General features: G+C 41.3%; 1 protein-coding gene and 2 long non-coding RNA genes across 3 annotated transcripts; 1 reads left to right on the top strand and 2 right to left on the bottom strand.

Moving 5' to 3' along the window:
* The first annotated feature begins 763 nt into the window (after positions 1-763).
* LOC116710789 (uncharacterized) lies at positions 764-16,088 on the top strand. Its single transcript, XR_004337127.1, has 3 exons — positions 764-1,026; positions 12,496-12,501; positions 16,079-16,088. It is a non-coding gene; the product is annotated as an uncharacterized LOC116710789 (long non-coding RNA).
* LOC116710788 (uncharacterized) lies at positions 1,231-2,836 on the bottom strand. The gene is made up of 4 exons (XR_004337126.1): positions 2,481-2,836; positions 2,322-2,375; positions 1,882-1,997; positions 1,231-1,568 (listed from the first exon to the last, which is right to left on the bottom strand). It is a non-coding gene; the product is annotated as an uncharacterized LOC116710788 (long non-coding RNA).
* On the bottom strand, positions 13,923-15,379 carry id1 (inhibitor of DNA binding 1, HLH protein). Its single transcript, XM_032550028.1, has 2 exons — positions 14,839-15,379; positions 13,923-14,601 (listed from the first exon to the last, which is right to left on the bottom strand). Exons 1-2 carry the CDS (start codon positions 15,184-15,186, stop codon positions 14,566-14,568), a joined length of 384 nt encoding a protein of 127 aa, XP_032405919.1. The 5' UTR covers positions 15,187-15,379; the 3' UTR covers positions 13,923-14,565.
* Positions 16,089-16,374: the final 286 nt, after the last annotated feature.

The following is a 16,374-nucleotide window of genomic DNA, read 5'->3' as shown; positions in this document are numbered from 1 at the left end:
GGATTGTGTGTTAAATAGCTTAGCTCCTGGAATTAAAAATAAAAAAAAAGTTTCTCTGTGTATATTAATAGGTAACTTTTAGCCAAATACTTTGAACTGCTTGTAGTTTTGTCTATAACTTTCCTTTTAAAGTCACTGGCTGTGCGTAAAGGTGCAGCGCTTTAACTCAGTCTTTCATTCATCATGTTGACAAACTTGTACGGTAACGTTGATCGCTATCATCAAACTCCTGTCGTTTGGCCGTTTTCCTTTACAGCATTAGCAATCATTGTACATACCGCTGTCACTGAAGAAAGACGTGAGCGTTTAGAGCTTGGAGGTGAAGCACCTTCATGGTTTGTGGGCGTGGCCGCTTCCTCCCGCTTTCGGCGTCCAGAGAACAAAGGAAGTGGTTCCTCCAAACTTTACGGAGCCATCCGCCCATCCGCAAACTTGAGAGTGTTGATTAAACTCCAGGATCGTCTTTCTTACTTGCTGTCGTATCAAAAATGCCAAGGTCAGGTTTTTTACTCGAAGTGTATTGACTATTTGTCCCAAAAACTTAAAAAATTCAAATCTCAAAAGTGATCAAAGCAAAATGAAATAAACTCAAACAGTCAATACTGGGCATCATGGGTTCTGGTTTACGCAGTCCAACAAAAGGTCAAAACAGTCAAAATGCAGCTCTTTGTTTACTTTATTCAGTTTTTTGGCTAAAAACAAGTTACAGGCTTTGGATAAACCTACCCTAACTCCTGCACCTGTTCTCACTGATAAAACTGACTGACGACAGACAGACAGGTGAAAAACCATAAGACCACCCATATGCCTCAAGACTCATCTAAACTCTACGTATTTATACTTGAAACACACCCACTTCCCAAACTGAAATCAATTAACTAATTAAGTGAATTACTAACCAAAAGCTTATTTAGAACAACAAAATAAACATTCTAATTATAAATCAACTACAAAACAAAAAAAATAAACTAAATAATCTACATTCTAAACTTTAACTGAGAATAATGGAGAAATAGCTCCTACACAGTGATCTCTTTGTGTGTGTTTTTTCGCCCAACTGAGTATGTGCACAGTTTACTGCAATAAAAGGCAAATTTGTTTCAAGGCTTTTAACATGTTTTCACTAAGCTAAAGAGTGTCGTGTTCAAGAAGGGAAATTCAATCTGGAGAGACTCAGACGGAAAAGAATAAACAATTAGGAAATTTATTGACAAAAGATGAAAAACACTTCTTTGGCGCTCGGGCCCCGGCTGGAGATTTGAGCAGTGAATTCCGGCGAATTCAGATGAGCCCATCAACGCTGAATAGGGATACTCCCCCGGGGCCCGACACTGGTGGTGGAGGTTGGGAAAGATGATGACTTGAAATGCTGGTTGAGAAGGGGAGGAGGTGGGTTGAGCAAAGCTGGAAAGCAACTGGCGGCGTGGGTGTGGAGCCTTTTAACAGAGCTTGATTGAAGATTGGAGAAGGCGGGTCGAGGTCCAGTGATGAAGATGACGCAGTAATTAGATGGAATGGGTGGAGCGGAAGTCTTCCAGCTTGAACTTGCGCCTAGGCTTCATTTCAATCTGGAGAGACTCAGACGGAAAAGAATAAACAATTAGGAAATTTATTGACAAAAGATGAAAAACACTTCTTTGGCGCTCGGGCCCCGGCTGGAGATTTGAGCAGTGAATTCCGGCGAATTCAGATGAGCCCATCAACGCTGAATAGGGATACTCCCCCCCAAAACTTCTGGGCAGATGCCGGGGCCGAGGCCAAGACTTTGCTACGAGAGGTGAAATGCAAATGGGAGAAATCGAGGTGACGGATAGCAGTGAAAACCTTGTGGGATGACGCCGCGCCATCTAATAGAAGAAGGCCGACTGAGGGGTTACTTACCTGGTGTGGAGTCGGGCTGGTAGATGAAGGCCAGCTGGGGTGTTATTGGCGTGACGCGAAGTTGGGCTGGTAGATGTAGGCCAGCTGAGGGGTTACTGACATGATGCGGCGTTAGGCTGGGATGATGTGGAGCCGTGCAGGGGAAAAAGGTAGCTGGGGTTATGAATATGCTTAGAGTTGGATAAAAGAATAGCTACGATTCTCATAAAGGAAAGAGAGAGAAAGAGACGCCGATGGATACGAGTTAGCAAAGACTTGTGAAAAGCTAAGAGTAAGCTGATAGACATAGAATTTTAGCGAGGCCGCCCCAAAAGAAAAGAGAAAATGAACTAAGTGAAGTCGGTGAAAGAAAGCCGGTGGTAGTAATAGACTAGAGACAGGAAGAAAGACACCAGGAAACCGGGAGCTGAAGATCTAAGCGAAGCTGGGAGTAAACTCACCGGATAAAGTTGGTAGCCGGCAGGGACAAGAGGTGGGATTGCTTGAAATGGAACCTGAAAGTGGCAGCACGGGAGGATGAGCGGGGCTTTTATGAGTTCAGGGCTTGAGCTCTTAAATGGGGTGAACCATCCACCACCAGCGAGTTGCGAATTGCTTACCTAGGCACTGAGAGACCGTTGAGCTGCGAGAACGGCTAAGAGGTCTGGACGAATGTAGGATGCGAAAGCTGAAGACGACCATCGGCCGAGTTGCTGGAGGGTTGACGTGGGAATACCCTGCGCGGCTGCGGATGTAGCCACTCCTATTCTAAAGGAGTGGCCTGAGAATTGGCTAGGAGGGAGGTTGGATGCGGCTAGAAGTAGCTTCAGGTGCTTTAGGAACCAGGCCGAGGACATGGGGAAACCTTCGGGGGTTAGGAACAGGGGTTCGGGGGAAAAACTCAATTTGTGTCTTAAGAGCGCGAATTTGAACATGGCTAAAAAAGGGCAGAACGGACCATCGGTACGAGCTATGACGATGGTACATGCGCCTTTAGATTTAGTATGCTTGAGGGATAAGCTGTAATAATTAACGTGGAAACTGAGGTCAGAAACCGCTAAGTCTCTAGAAGGGATGAATGTGGTATTTGGGGACGTGAACTCGCTTAGACGAAGGAGCCCATAAAAAGCTAAAAGAAACGAACTCGAGAGGAGGCTCTGGAGATAAGGAGAGTAGGAACTGAGTCGAAGGGCATTGAGCAAAGCTGGAAAGCAACTGGCGGCGTGGGTGTGGAGCCTTTTAACAGAGCTTGATTGAAGATTGGAGAAGGCGGGTCGAGGTCCAGTGATGAAGATGACGCAGTAATTAGATGGAATGGGTGGAGCGGAAGTCTTCCAGCTTGAACTTGCGCCTAGGCTTCATAATAACCTCCAGATCCTGCAGACATGAAACCCAAAGCTGTCAAATAGCCGTGGGTCTGACCAAACAATGTAAATAAATCATGCATGATGAAGATGCTACTGGAAAATGGAAGAACGAAAGCTCTGAAAGTGACATGAAATCGAAAAACCATCTAATAATGTGCATCAAAAACTAAATGCTTATATATATTTTGTATCTGTGCAAGATGACTGAACATTTTCAAGATTGCCTCTCATGTGGTTTTCCTCTTGAATGCTGCTGCTGTTGCTGCAGGAGATTTTGAGTTAGCAGCCCACAGATCAATAATTAACAGCACCTCTGACTAAAGCCCACATCCTGGATGTCCGCTGCAGCCGTATCTCAGCCTCATTCTGCAACTAGAGAGTGAAATAATTAAGAAACTTAACTTTAGTCCAGACGAGCTTTGATTGAAGTTCAGACTTTCATTCTGATTAATTCACTTTTACTCTTTAGAGTTCATTTTGATCCAAAGCACCATTATAAATATCTTTAATGACCTGATTGGGCTCTAAAGCTGTAGTTTAAATAAGCTTAATGATAAACCTTAGAAAGTGGGCTGACGATTAAAAATACAGTTTCTTTTATTAAGTGCAACAATGCGTACACTTTCAGTTTTTGTTTTTGCAATGCAATTAAATATTTCAGTATTTTTTCTTAATGAATTTTAGGAAAATTCCAGACTGAGACATGCAAAGCGCTGAAAGCAGTTTGTGATAGTGCTTATCACAGCCGACTCGCCGCCCCTGGATCTTTTATCTCATTGGAGATCTTCACTTTCCTCCTTACACTCCTTCTTTCTTATCGGTTCATTACTTTACAGATTGTAACAATGTGTCATAATCGCCACCATTGTAAGCTCCAGCAAGCACCTCATAGACTATGGATTCACTCCGTCTTTCCTGGATTACACACTCACTTGTTCACTTGGGTAACAGAAACGTTTCCAGCTTTGCTTCATTCCTCGTTTGTTTATTTTCTACCATCCAAATCTGACCATAAAGCCTCTATGGTCAGAGGTTTTGGCACGAATGTTTTGAGGCGTTCTGCATTTTATGATTTTAATTCAAATATTTCTATTACACATGATGACACGATTTTTGTAAATGTATCACATTTCGATTATAGCTGCCATTTACTTTCTGTTCTCCAGGCACAGTTATTCTGTTTGGCTACAGCTCTGACCAACGGCGTAGGAACGTGTCTGTCATTGGGGGGTGACACATATCAGAAACCTGACAGATCAGTAAATAGCTTGAGCAGAAATGTCATAAACAATTGTGCCATCAACACGTCAGTAGCATGTTACTCTAATCTGGCCCCTTATTTCAGTAACAAGTATTCTAACACGTTACTATTTACAATCCAATAATCAGATTAAAGTTATGCATCCACGTAGCATAATGTTCCAGGATGAACACTCACTTTATCATTTGCCTCACAACTAGCAAGCTAAATAATCTGGTAGCACACACAAGCTACCAGATTCTGATATATTTTATTGACCAAAAGACATTTGATTATTAGTCAAAATGCATTGATATAAGTTGACTGGCAATTGAACAGGTTCTGCCTCTTTCTAAAACCGAAGTAAAAAAAAACAGCTCATAAAATAGGACTCAGCAGTTTTAAACTCAATACGGCAACTTGACCAACAAAAATAACATTTAAAAACAAGTTTTGTTCATATTGAATAACTCTCTACATCAGTGCAACAGTTTGATCTACAAAATAAATAAAAATGATACTTTTCACATCTGCACAGTTGGTAGCACTGTTGCCTTGCAGCAAGAAGGTCTCGGGCTCTTTGTGCATGGAGTTTGCATGTTCTCCCTGTGCATGTGGGGGTTCTCTCCAGGTACTCCGGCTTCCTCCCACAGCCCAAAAACATGACTCTTAGGTAAATTGGTCTCTCTAAATTCTCCATAGGTGTGAGTGTGTGTGTGCATGGTTGTGTGTCCTGTCTGTTTCTGTGTTGCCCTGCGACAGACTGGTGACCTGTCCAGGGTGACCCCACCTCTCACCCGGAACGTAGCTGGAGATAGACAGCAGCACCTCCCGACCCCACTAGGGACAAGTGTGTACAGAGAATGGTTGGATGGATCATATAATATAATATAATATAATATAATATAATATAATATAATATAATATAATATAATATAATGTGTATTAAGTGGTCAAGTATGATCAAATGTTGTGTAGCCATTGCTCACTTTAAATAATAAAAAGGCTAATTTTGCTGCCGTTTCAGTCTCATTCTCATTAAATACAACATTGTGGCTAGAGTAGCTAACTTTTAGACAAAGTTAGCAGTAAAATTTTGTTCAAGAATTAAAACAACTTAACCAAAAAGATTTAGTTCTATATATGAAAGTAAACTGACAACAAGATATTATAAACAGGCGATATTCATGGCAACATTCCCGACAGACCTTTTACCTCATTCATACACTCCTATGAATGAGTGTATTCAGTAAAGTCAGTAAATATGTGACTTGCTGCCTCCTAAACACTCTGAGCCGTTCAGAGGGAGGAAGAGGAGGAGGCGCTGTGCTGAAGGCGCTGTGGTGCGCCTTCAAAATAAAAGCACGCGAGTGAAAGATTTCAAAATTTTATACAGAATACAGAAGTGATTCCATGGAAATAACACAGGAGGCTCCTATACCTTCTTCTATAGGCTGAAGAAGCTGATCCGGAGTGAAGTGAAGGCTGTAAACTTTGCTGTGCTGCGTTAGCTTTAACTGGTAGCAACGAATATTTACAAGCCACCATCTTCTTAATTCAGGACCGCTTGGAAATCCGTGAAAACTTAAAAGCCCATTATATTAGGAAGACAGCAATGTTCATAGTATTGTTTTATTTGCGTCTGAAATAAGACTTTGTCTTTTCTAGTTGTCATGGTAACTCATAGCGGGAGGGGGGGGAAGCCGCATTTGCGCATGCGGTTGTCTTTTCTAGTTGTCATGGTAACTCAAAGCGGGGAAAAATAGAGCCGCATTTGCGCATGCGGTTGTGACGTCAGCGCAGCAGGTGCAAAGAGCCCATTGGTACATTGATCTTGTAGCCAGAGAAACTGTAATCTGTTTTGGATTCTTTAAAGTGGACTGCAAACATTTGTTTTAGTTTTATATTGGCAATAAAAATAAAGGTTTTAGGAGCAGAGCTAATGGTGCATTTGAAATCCATGAAGGCTATGTGTTCCTCTATATGATCAATTACTATTTACCAAGAGAGTTAGTTTTAGTTTCACTGAATCAATTAAAAGTAAGTCCTGTAGATTTAATATTTCTCTATCTTAATAAAGTTTTGTTCATTATTAAAAGAATGTTAAGATGTCCAGAATCAGCTGCAGCTTGTTTTTTTTTTTAATCTGCGCAAAGAAAAATTAACATTCTTATCTAATATTTTAATTCTTATAATTCTATATAATTATTACTCAGATTTTTATAAACATCCTTTGGACCATGCAAAGCATTTTAGCTGTTTCTCTATAAGATCTATTTTCTATTTCCAGTTATTAAGTTCTTCCAAACTGCTATGAGAGCAACTTGAACACAACGATCATTTTATTTGATATTTGTTCAAATCATCTTTCCATTCTCTTACTTTGACTCACTTGCTCCTTGCCTTTCTCCTTATTTCTAAATCACCACATATGCCTACTTACCAAACCTACTACTCAGTTTATTAATTCCTGCAAACCATGAGCTAGTAGTTTTCATCATTATTTTTCTTTCTATGAAACTTTAACTGTTTAAAGTTTCCTCATCCTTTTCCTTCTTAAAAAAACTTTCATATTCCCCTTTCTTGTGTTTCACATTCCTGTCTGTTACTTGTTTTCCTTTACGACTTTTGTTCCAGTTTTTAGATATTTTTTATTATATTCATCTACTTATTCCTGTATTTATTTAGTTAGTGTTTCATTTAGTCATCTATTTATTTGCCAACACACTGTTATCACAATCTTCTGTTTCCTTAATTTCTTGGCTCTTTCTTTAGTTTTTTTTATTTTATCCTATAGTTCTAGTTCTATTTTAGTATTTAATTAACCTTTTAACCTGTAATTTACGATCCATTTATTCAGATACTTTCTATTTTATCAGGGTCCTGCCCTTCAACACACTCCCAATATTTTCACTGCTGTTAATCTTTTGATTTACATTTACTGTTGAACTATAAAGCAGTAATTCGTTCAATGGTTGCTATGCCGCCATCTGCTGTGTATTCTCCAGTACTGCAGTTATTTTTCTACCATTCCGGACAATTTAAATGAATTCATTTATAAAAGAAATTAAACGAACACATATTGAAACACTTCTCTCCACTTCCTGCTATTTCTACCCATTTTAAACAATTTAGACCAGTTTGTCAACACCTAGGCTGTTCTAAAAACTGGTTTCTTTTTTATAGTGGGTAACAATTAAAAATACCGATTGTGGTAATCCTTTGTTGGACTCTTACGAGTGGAGGATTCTTGCCTCTGCATCCACAATTGGTTTGCTCCTTCCAAACCCGCTACTTTAAATGAGATAAAATACCTAAAGGTGTTTATACCTCCAATCACACTTCAGTTCCGGAGCTGAAGCGTCTTCACGCAGGACTCCGCCGCCCTGTTTTTTACGGAATGAAACTTTTAAGACGGATTTAAGCGGCTGCTCGCTGGACTCCGCCATCCAATTATCACCACAACAGCATAAAGTTAAAGCCGTTTAGTTTCAGCTGTTAGAGCCCAGGATTCACAGCGTTTCTTACACAGGATTTCTTTTAACGCGAACGCCATCAACTCATTCACGCTTTTCTTTTAAAAGACAATTTACTCTCAGTAAACGGAGTCCCGTCAAGCGTCAGATTCCAGCTGTTAAACCAAATACCAGTCCCGGAAAAAGATCTAAACTCATTCTGAAGAGTTTAGCCGTGCGCACGGTCCTTCTGGATTCGGTCGCTGGAATCCTTCAGGATCTTGGGATCCGGCTTGGAAGGACCAAATTAATGTCAGGTTCATCTACCTAAGCATTCTCAAACTGAAAAAGAAGAGAGAGACAAGTGAGTTTTAGATTTACTTGCAAGGAGAACGGACAGCAGCGTGCTTTAGTTACAATCTACCCGCTCTAAAACAGCTCCTCCCAGAGAATTTCTTTTTATTTCCTTAGGGCGGTCCTAGTTACAGAGCCTATTCAGGGGTCTCAAACTCCAGTTCTCGAGGGCTGCAGTCCTGCAACTTTTAGATGTGCCTCTGCTGCACCACACCTGAACAGAATAATTAGGTCATTAAGGCTCTGGAGAACTGATCTACACAAGGAGGAGGTCATCAAGTCATTTCAATCCAGTGTTTTGTACCTGTGGCACATCTAAAAACTGCAGGACTGCGGCCCTCAAGGCCTGGAGTTTGAGACCCCTGGATTTGGTTATCTTGAGTTAATCACATAGCAGCTGCTTCTTCTGTTCTCTTGAGTCACAGGTGTGTTGCACCTGCAAGCTGCTGTAATGTAGAATGCAAAATTCAGAGTTCTTGTTTATTTCCTTCTGTAGAAACGATGCAGGAACTGATGAACCCACAGAACAAGGAGGTGTCTTGTGCATCCCTGTCTCATGTACAGTTCCTCTGTTTCTGGTCCATAAACTTCGACCCTTAATCATCCGTCAGTCATCACTCTTGCTGCAGACCATCTGGTGTCAGCTTCCAGTTTGACCCGTTTAGATGTCTTCCTGCAAGCATCTCTCACTAGGCACAAATTCCAAAAGCAAACAAGAGTATTTATATTTGTAATTAATTTAAACGCATCACTATCCCACAAACATCCTGTTTCCAGCAACCCAAAATATCATTATCTGTTAAAAAAAAACCCAGGGTGGCACCCAATACGCCAACGTACTTGAATCGTAAATATGCATAAAAATTCTCCCTGCTTTCTGACATACTGATAGTTCCTCTTCCTGGATATTTACCCTGACTGTTTCTTCCCTTTGCTGGACATCTTTGCTTTGTTCCACCAGCCTGGATTCGATCCTGTCATTTTTAATCTTCAGTGCTACAATCTCTTTATTTAACTCCTCATTTTCTCTCTCTAGCCACTCGATTTCTTCTGTTTTTTCTCTTAATTTGTCCGCTGCAGTGTTTCTCTGTTTTTTCCGATCCTCTTCCAGTTTAAGTGTTATTCTTAATTTGGCTTCATTATCACATCTTAGTTGGTTTATACTTGCATTTTTTTCCTCCAGGTCCAGATGAATTTTTCTGATTTGCTTTTTGTAAAATGCATTTGATTTTAAAAGTAAGCTATTTTCTTCATGCCAGTTGTGTGTCTTGTCCGTTCTGTTTAGTCTCTCTAGTTTGATCTTCAGACTTTCTATGGTTTTCTGAAGCTCTTGGTTCTCCTCCTGCAGCTTGCTGCGGTTCTTCTGTAAATTGTTAATTTTCGCCAACAAAAAATTATCCTCTTCCATCTTTGCTCTCTGGTTCAAACTGCAAATGAATTTCTCTGTGGAATCTGGCAAGACAAAGGCAGCCGCCAGTGATGTCATAGACAGGATGAGTGACATCACTATGACATCAAAGCCACAAGAAGTCTGTTGGGTGTGGGGGAGGGGGGATGTTTTTTTTAAAAAACTTTATTCACAGACACACTGTACAACGACAGAGTGAAACATTTGTTCTGCCTCCAGAAAAAAAAACAAATACAGATAAATATATTCAAGATGAAGAAAAAGCTACGGGGCTTCGGTTCCCAACTGTTCATTCAAAGCAGTACAGAGTTCAATTGTTTTAATAGCTATTTTCTGTCTTTGATAGTCTGGATATAAAACTTAAGTTCATTGTAAAATGCAGCAAAGCATGGCTTCCCCTACCTGGAACAATGAATATGATATTTAAATAGTGACAATAGAGGATTTATGAGAAACTCTGAACTGTTGGGCTCTTTGCACCTCAGCTTCCGCGTTCGGGGCAAAACGGCTCCACACCCAGCCCAGGCAAAAGGGCGAAGTGTCAGGTCAACCATCGATGCAAGACCAATAATGCGACTGTGAGATGCGTTGACTGCTACAGGTACACATGTGGCAAATGCACCAGGGTCATACCCTGGCAGTGCCAGGTATGTTCCGACAGTGCAGACTGCTGAGTTAGTGCTGAAATGCCAGTCACACAAGGACATGGCACACACACGCGGCCCCCCACTGTGCCTAGTGTAAATATGTGTGGAATTGTTTTATTTCTTGTATTTTTTGTATCGTTTTTAATGACAAAAATAAAAAGCATTTAAACAAATAACAGTTGTTGTTTTGTATATTTCTCATGCTGGAATTTCAGTCCTCTTGACTTAGACACAAATACTTCTGGTCATTGCTCACAGCTGTACCTGGCTGTAAAATTTCTAATTCTCCATTTAAAATATTATAATTAATTCATTGTGCTTTTTTGCTAAAATAAAATTAAGCTAAATATAATATATATAATCTTTATATTATAAAATACAATATACTGAATAGAACTAACTAGACAGTTAGTTTGGGAGTTAACACAAGCATTACCAGAGAAAGGTAATTTAACATTTCTACCTTTGGAGACGGGTCGACTGACCTGAAGGATTTTAGCTAGCAGGCGCTTTTGTTCTGTAAATAAGGCCATTATCCTGGTAATTACCCTGGTAATGGCCTCAACGCATCTCACAGTTGCACAATTGTTCCTGCATCGATGGTTGACCTGACACTTCGCCCTTTTGCCTGAGCTGGGTGTGGAAGGTTGTTGCCGAAGCAGTTTCTCCTTGTGTGCCTTCTTCTCACTCACATGAGAGTTACCCAACTCTTTTGCAAGCTCAACCAGGAAGTCCGCCCGTCTGTCCTGCACCCCAATGCATGCCTGATAAAGCACATGTGCATTCAGTGCTGCCATGTCAATCATGTTTGCCAGGTTTGCTGAGAAGCAGCGTTTGTTTAAGCTGTCCAGACTTTGTTACTTCAAGAAAAAAAAAGAGGAACTTTTCGAGTCCAATGAAGTGCAAAAGAGACAAAACGTTTTTAGTTTTTCTTCGTTTGGAGGTGGAATAAGCTGACATTTTACGGGATGTATATTACAAATTTTTCTGTTGATGTGGATATTGTTGTAAATACAAATTTATATTTAAACATTCTCGACTCTGCGTTCGTATTTGCGTGCAAATCATCTGTTTTTACTAGTGTGCATCTAATAAAAACGTGTTTCCTTCTCATTGTTAGTCTAATATTGTTTTAAAAGAAGAACTCTGCTGCTTTTATTCTTCCTGTGTCACACCAGTAAAATATCTAACACTTGGAGAACTTTGCTGATTTAGGATTGTCTGTAGGACTCAGAATATTTCCTGACCCCAGCTTAAGGAACCACTCATCACGGATTATGTATTTTGGCTATAGTTGTAATAAATGAAAGAACATACTACATGTGTAAATTTGTGTATGTTGGTGTGTTACCACGACAAATATTTTGTCAGTATCAACTGTGTGAAATAATAAACGGATGATGGTTAGAAACATTTTAAAATCCTATATTATTCCCATCAAACGTAAAAAAACAAACTGCGATTCTGTCTGGATTGTTTGTGAAACGTCACCATGTTACCAGAAGAGGGCGCTGTTGTCTTCCTGTGGTTTTCCACCTTTTTTTTTTTAACCGCTGAGTAAAGGGTGTAATTAATTGCCATGTCGCTAGAGGGAGCTAAAATACAAACGAGAGCCAAGCGAGGTGACATAAGGATTCCTTCACGTTTGTATATTATGGGATGAGCGTAGAAATTAAATTGGTGTCGATACTGAGAAATGTGTCCACGGCGGATCCCTGATTGGCAATACTAATTAGAGAATAATAAAAAATAAAATAAAAAGATGGGTGTTGGGTCGGAGCCCAGCGCAGTATGCTTGTGAATTTTCCCAGCTTGTTCATCTTGTTCAGTAATACGCCACATTAGCTAATTAGCACATTTTTGCTGAATAGCGGACAGCGGTAATAACCTGGCTGCTAAAGCGGTGTGATGAAAACTATTAAGGGGATTGTGTGTTAAATAGCTTAGCTCCTGGAATTAAAAATAAAAAAAGTTTCTCTGTGTATATTAATAGGTAACTTATGGCGTATGAGTGTACTGTGGGAATCTCTACCCGTGAGCAGCTCTCTCTCTCTCTCTCTCTCTCTCTCTCTCTCTCTCTCTCTCTCTGCGTGTCTCTTTGGCGTGATTCCCAGCCCATCTGCGGCCTGGCCCGCGGATTACTGTTTGTTAATGTTTCAATCAGCTGTGTGTTGAGGAATGTGGAGCTATTTAACCTGAACTTCCCCAGGTGTGCCGAGGCGCCGCTCAGTCTGGGCCCCTCCGCCCTCCCCTGCCCTTGGCACAAAGCTATCACACAAACACAATCACACACTGGCCGCGCCGGGGCTGCAGCTGTGCGCATCGCACCGCAGGGAAATGGGGAAAACATTGCACCAGGGAGACAGAATAAATCTTAGAGCGAATCGCCTCGCCAAAGCTCGTTTTTTTTAAAAAAAATAACCACAGCGAGAGAGAGGGAGGAGAGAGAGAGGCTGAAACAGAGCTGCAGATTTACGCGATAACATATTGGAACAGCACATTTAAATGATGTGTTATGACGTGAAACAAGCCCCTCTTTTAGATTATTGTTTCTTCTTCTCTTTATAAACTTCTCCTTTTCTCTCTCTTTCTCTGTCTCTTATCATCTCACACCTGGAGAATATTAAAATGAAAGTCGATTCGATTTCAAGTTTTGACTGAATCTGCCCGTCTTTATCAAGGTCTGCATTTCCCCTTGAAACGTGATACTTTAATGGCCCACAGAGAGGCAAATGAGCAATTTAAGTGCGTGGATATGAGCCATTATGTTTACCACCAGCTGCGTTTGGCTGTTACCTGCAAAGCCGGCCCAAGGGATAAGAAAGCCGAGCTGGTTCGGAACGTTTGCGCTTTGATCTTCTTAAAGTCGGACATCTCTCAACATTTCAATTTCTCCAAACTTTTGGATCGACTCTTTTTTTTCTTCTTCTTCTTTCAGAACGACGAGTATGTGATGTGCAGAAAGTTAGATTATCTATGAAGAATGAGCCGACTTTTGTGCAAAAACTTACTTTTTAGCGTTGGGGAATTTAAATTTTGTTTGGGGTCGAAGAGAACCGGACAGGTTAGCTGTAATAATAAGGTGGAAAATATTCCTGTAAATCAATAATTAGATTGACTTCTCACTCTTGAATCTGCATTAAAGTGCTGAGAGTTGGGGGGGAAAACAGGCAGATGAAATAAATCAAGACATACCTACTCTTGTCTGTGATTTAATAAGTTACTCAAAGAGAATAATGTTGGTCAAAGCAGCTCGTTAGCTTATTAGAAAACCATTAAATTAGGCTAATAAATGCACAACGACCATGCTTGGACACTTGAGCCATTAGTGTCACTATGGTGACCTCAAATCAAATACTGCTCTGGGGCCCCATAAAATCTTTTGCCAGCCCTGGTTAGCTGAGTATTTTTTTAACAGCTTCTGGTGTTTCCAGCGATGCGTTCACTGTCACATCAGAAAAACATTAACGTGTAAAAACACACCGAATACTACTAAGACTATTTGCTTTAATAGAAAAAAGAAAATATAAAAAAAAAGTTTGATTTCATCCTTTAAAGCTCTGGGTGAGAAACAGACGCAACACAGACGGGTTCTTGTTCAAAAAATAGTGTTCTTGTTTTAATAAAAACGCAAATAAAGTACATTGTAAGAAAACAATATCTTCACATACTGTGGCATTGTAATATACAATACAGTTTGTCACTCAGGAATCTGAGAAATTAATTTTTCTTCTTTTACAAAACGTTTGAATTCTTTATATGATTTTACACAAAATACAAAAGAGAGATCGTGACAGAAATGCAAGCTTTTTTTCTGCTTTTTTTTTTTTTTTTTAGAAACTCTACAAGCAGCAGCAGCAGTAGTCTGTCGCTGGTTGCTCTGAACTTTGTCTTGGTCCCTCTGACTGACTCAGGCTCTCTAGATCTGGACACCGCCGCTCTCAAAGCCCCCGGATGAATCGAGAGCTGCGAGTGACAAGAGTCCACCCCGGAGGATGTCCAGTCTTGATTTTCTAGCTTTTGATTTATTTATTTTTTTGTACATTTTTGTTTTTTCTTTTCGTAATTTTTTTTTTTTTTTTTTTTTCAGTTGGGAGAGTTTTCAACATCTCTACACAGTTCGAAGGCGATTTCGACGTCGCTAGATTTCGACGTTTGACCCAGAATGTCGCACCGGGTTCGCCTTGTTGGTCCTCCGCCGGGGCGCGCGGCCTTTTAGATGCTCCATCTGCTCTTAGCGGCACATTATCCTCTCTTCTGAGCAGCCGTTCTGGAGGAGACAGAGAGAAAGAGAAGCAGGTCAGTGCATGTTGGTTACCGCCAAAACAACAGATGTGGTTTAAAAACGAAAAGCAAAAGAAAACATGCGCTTTTACGCATAGATTTGGCAACTTTACGCACTCGCGCTCTCATGCATCCATTCCGAACGTGCGTCCTGCTTTACGTGACGCTCTGATCTGTGTCTGCGGCACGTGCGAGGAAGGGGAGGGGAGAGGGGGATATTTACCTCCACCGAGATGCTGGCCAGCTCCGCGTTCAGCGTGGTCAGCGGCGTGCGGGGCACCGCGTGCTGCTGGCGGCTCTTCTCCGGCTCGTCCAGCTCGACCTGCAGGTCCCAGATGTAGTCGATGACGTGCTGCAGGATCTCCACTTTGCTCGCCTTCTTGTTGGTGGGCAGCGTGGGCACGAGCTCCTTCAGCTTGCTGTAGCAGCTGTTCATGTCCTGCAGGAAGACGTTCATCTGCTCGTCCAGCAGCGGGATCTTGCACTTGGAGATGGCCAGGCTCTGGTCGGACAGGCCGATCTCTCCGCCGACCTTGCTCTTCAGGGCGCAGGTAGATCCGACAACCTTCATCTTTTGCCTCGTTAGCTTCCACAGAACGCGCCGAGGTTGTTTTGAGAGGGTTTTAAGAAAAAAAGAAAACACACACGCACACACACCCGCGCACACCCCCACACACAGCTGAAACGGGTTTCTTCCCTTCCTCTCGGAGGTATGTCTACAAGCCTGTGTTGACAGTTCGCAACGTCCACATGGGGAAGCCTCCTCGGCCTTTTATAGGACCGCAGCAGCGACGGGGTGTGCGGGGCGGGGCCGAGCCGTCCCGTTTGAAGGGAGACGGCCAATGAGAGGCGCTCCGAAGGCGCGCCGTCAGCCAATGTCCGCGCTCCGGGGCTGGTTATCGGAATTTACAATCTGTATGAGGGATGGCGTTACAAATGGAAACAAATGTGTGTCTTTTATGGGTAATATGTGGGAATCCAGCTGTCCACGGCTTGGGGACTCTGCAGGTGTGGATTGCCTGGAGGGGGGCGGGGGCAGTCCAATCCAATGGATGGTGAATGCCGGGGCCGTACGCTGGGAGAATGTGTGTGGGATGGGACGGAGCTGAATGGGATGAATGGTTAGTGACAATTAGGCCACCGCGGTGCCCCAGATTTGCCTTTGACGGCCGCTGATGGCACTGCAGATGTGCCGGACAATGGTACAGTAAGAATTACTCACACAGGCTGAGGAGAACGGTCACCTCATTATATATATATATATATATATATATATATATATATATATATATATATATATATATATATATATATATATATATATATATATATATATATAGTTTTTCTAACAGGAGTGTCTCAATTATGATGGAAGAGCCGGCCCAAGGCAGAAGAGAAATAAGCAGCAAAACAAACCTGAACACCATACTGTCCATAAAAAGTTGTATTCTCTTATGAATCAGAATATATTTACTCTGTAGTTGTCATAAGGCATACAAAACACGGGAACATAGAACTGCAAAAAGAAAAAAAATAATAATTATTGGTTTACCTGCTCAATTTATGCCCTAAATTGCACATATTAAGCCTTAATATGTGCAATATTACCGTCTTCCTGTAACATCATTTTGGATCTGTCTATGCTTCTTAAATTTTGGGAGCTTTTACCAAACATTTAGTCTCATGCACAAACATGTCTGTGCAAAGTTATTTCATCAATACTTCCCTCATATTTTCCTTAAAAGTAGTCGGAATGACT

This window comes from Xiphophorus hellerii, chromosome 20, assembly GCF_003331165.1.
Source record: "Xiphophorus hellerii strain 12219 chromosome 20, Xiphophorus_hellerii-4.1, whole genome shotgun sequence".
In the NCBI taxonomy this organism is placed as follows: domain Eukaryota; kingdom Metazoa; phylum Chordata; class Actinopteri; order Cyprinodontiformes; family Poeciliidae; genus Xiphophorus; species Xiphophorus hellerii.
This window is presented reverse-complemented; position numbering and strand designations above follow the sequence as displayed.

Coding starts and splice junctions, on each gene's coding strand:
- id1 (XM_032550028.1), bottom strand. CDS start 15,186: ATGAAGGTTGTCGGATCTACCTGCGCCCTGAAGAGCAAGGTCGGCGGA. Junction 14,602..14,838: donor TGGCCAGCATCTCGGTGGAG/GTAAATATCCCC, acceptor TGTCTCCTCCAG/AACGGCTGCTCAGAAGAGAG.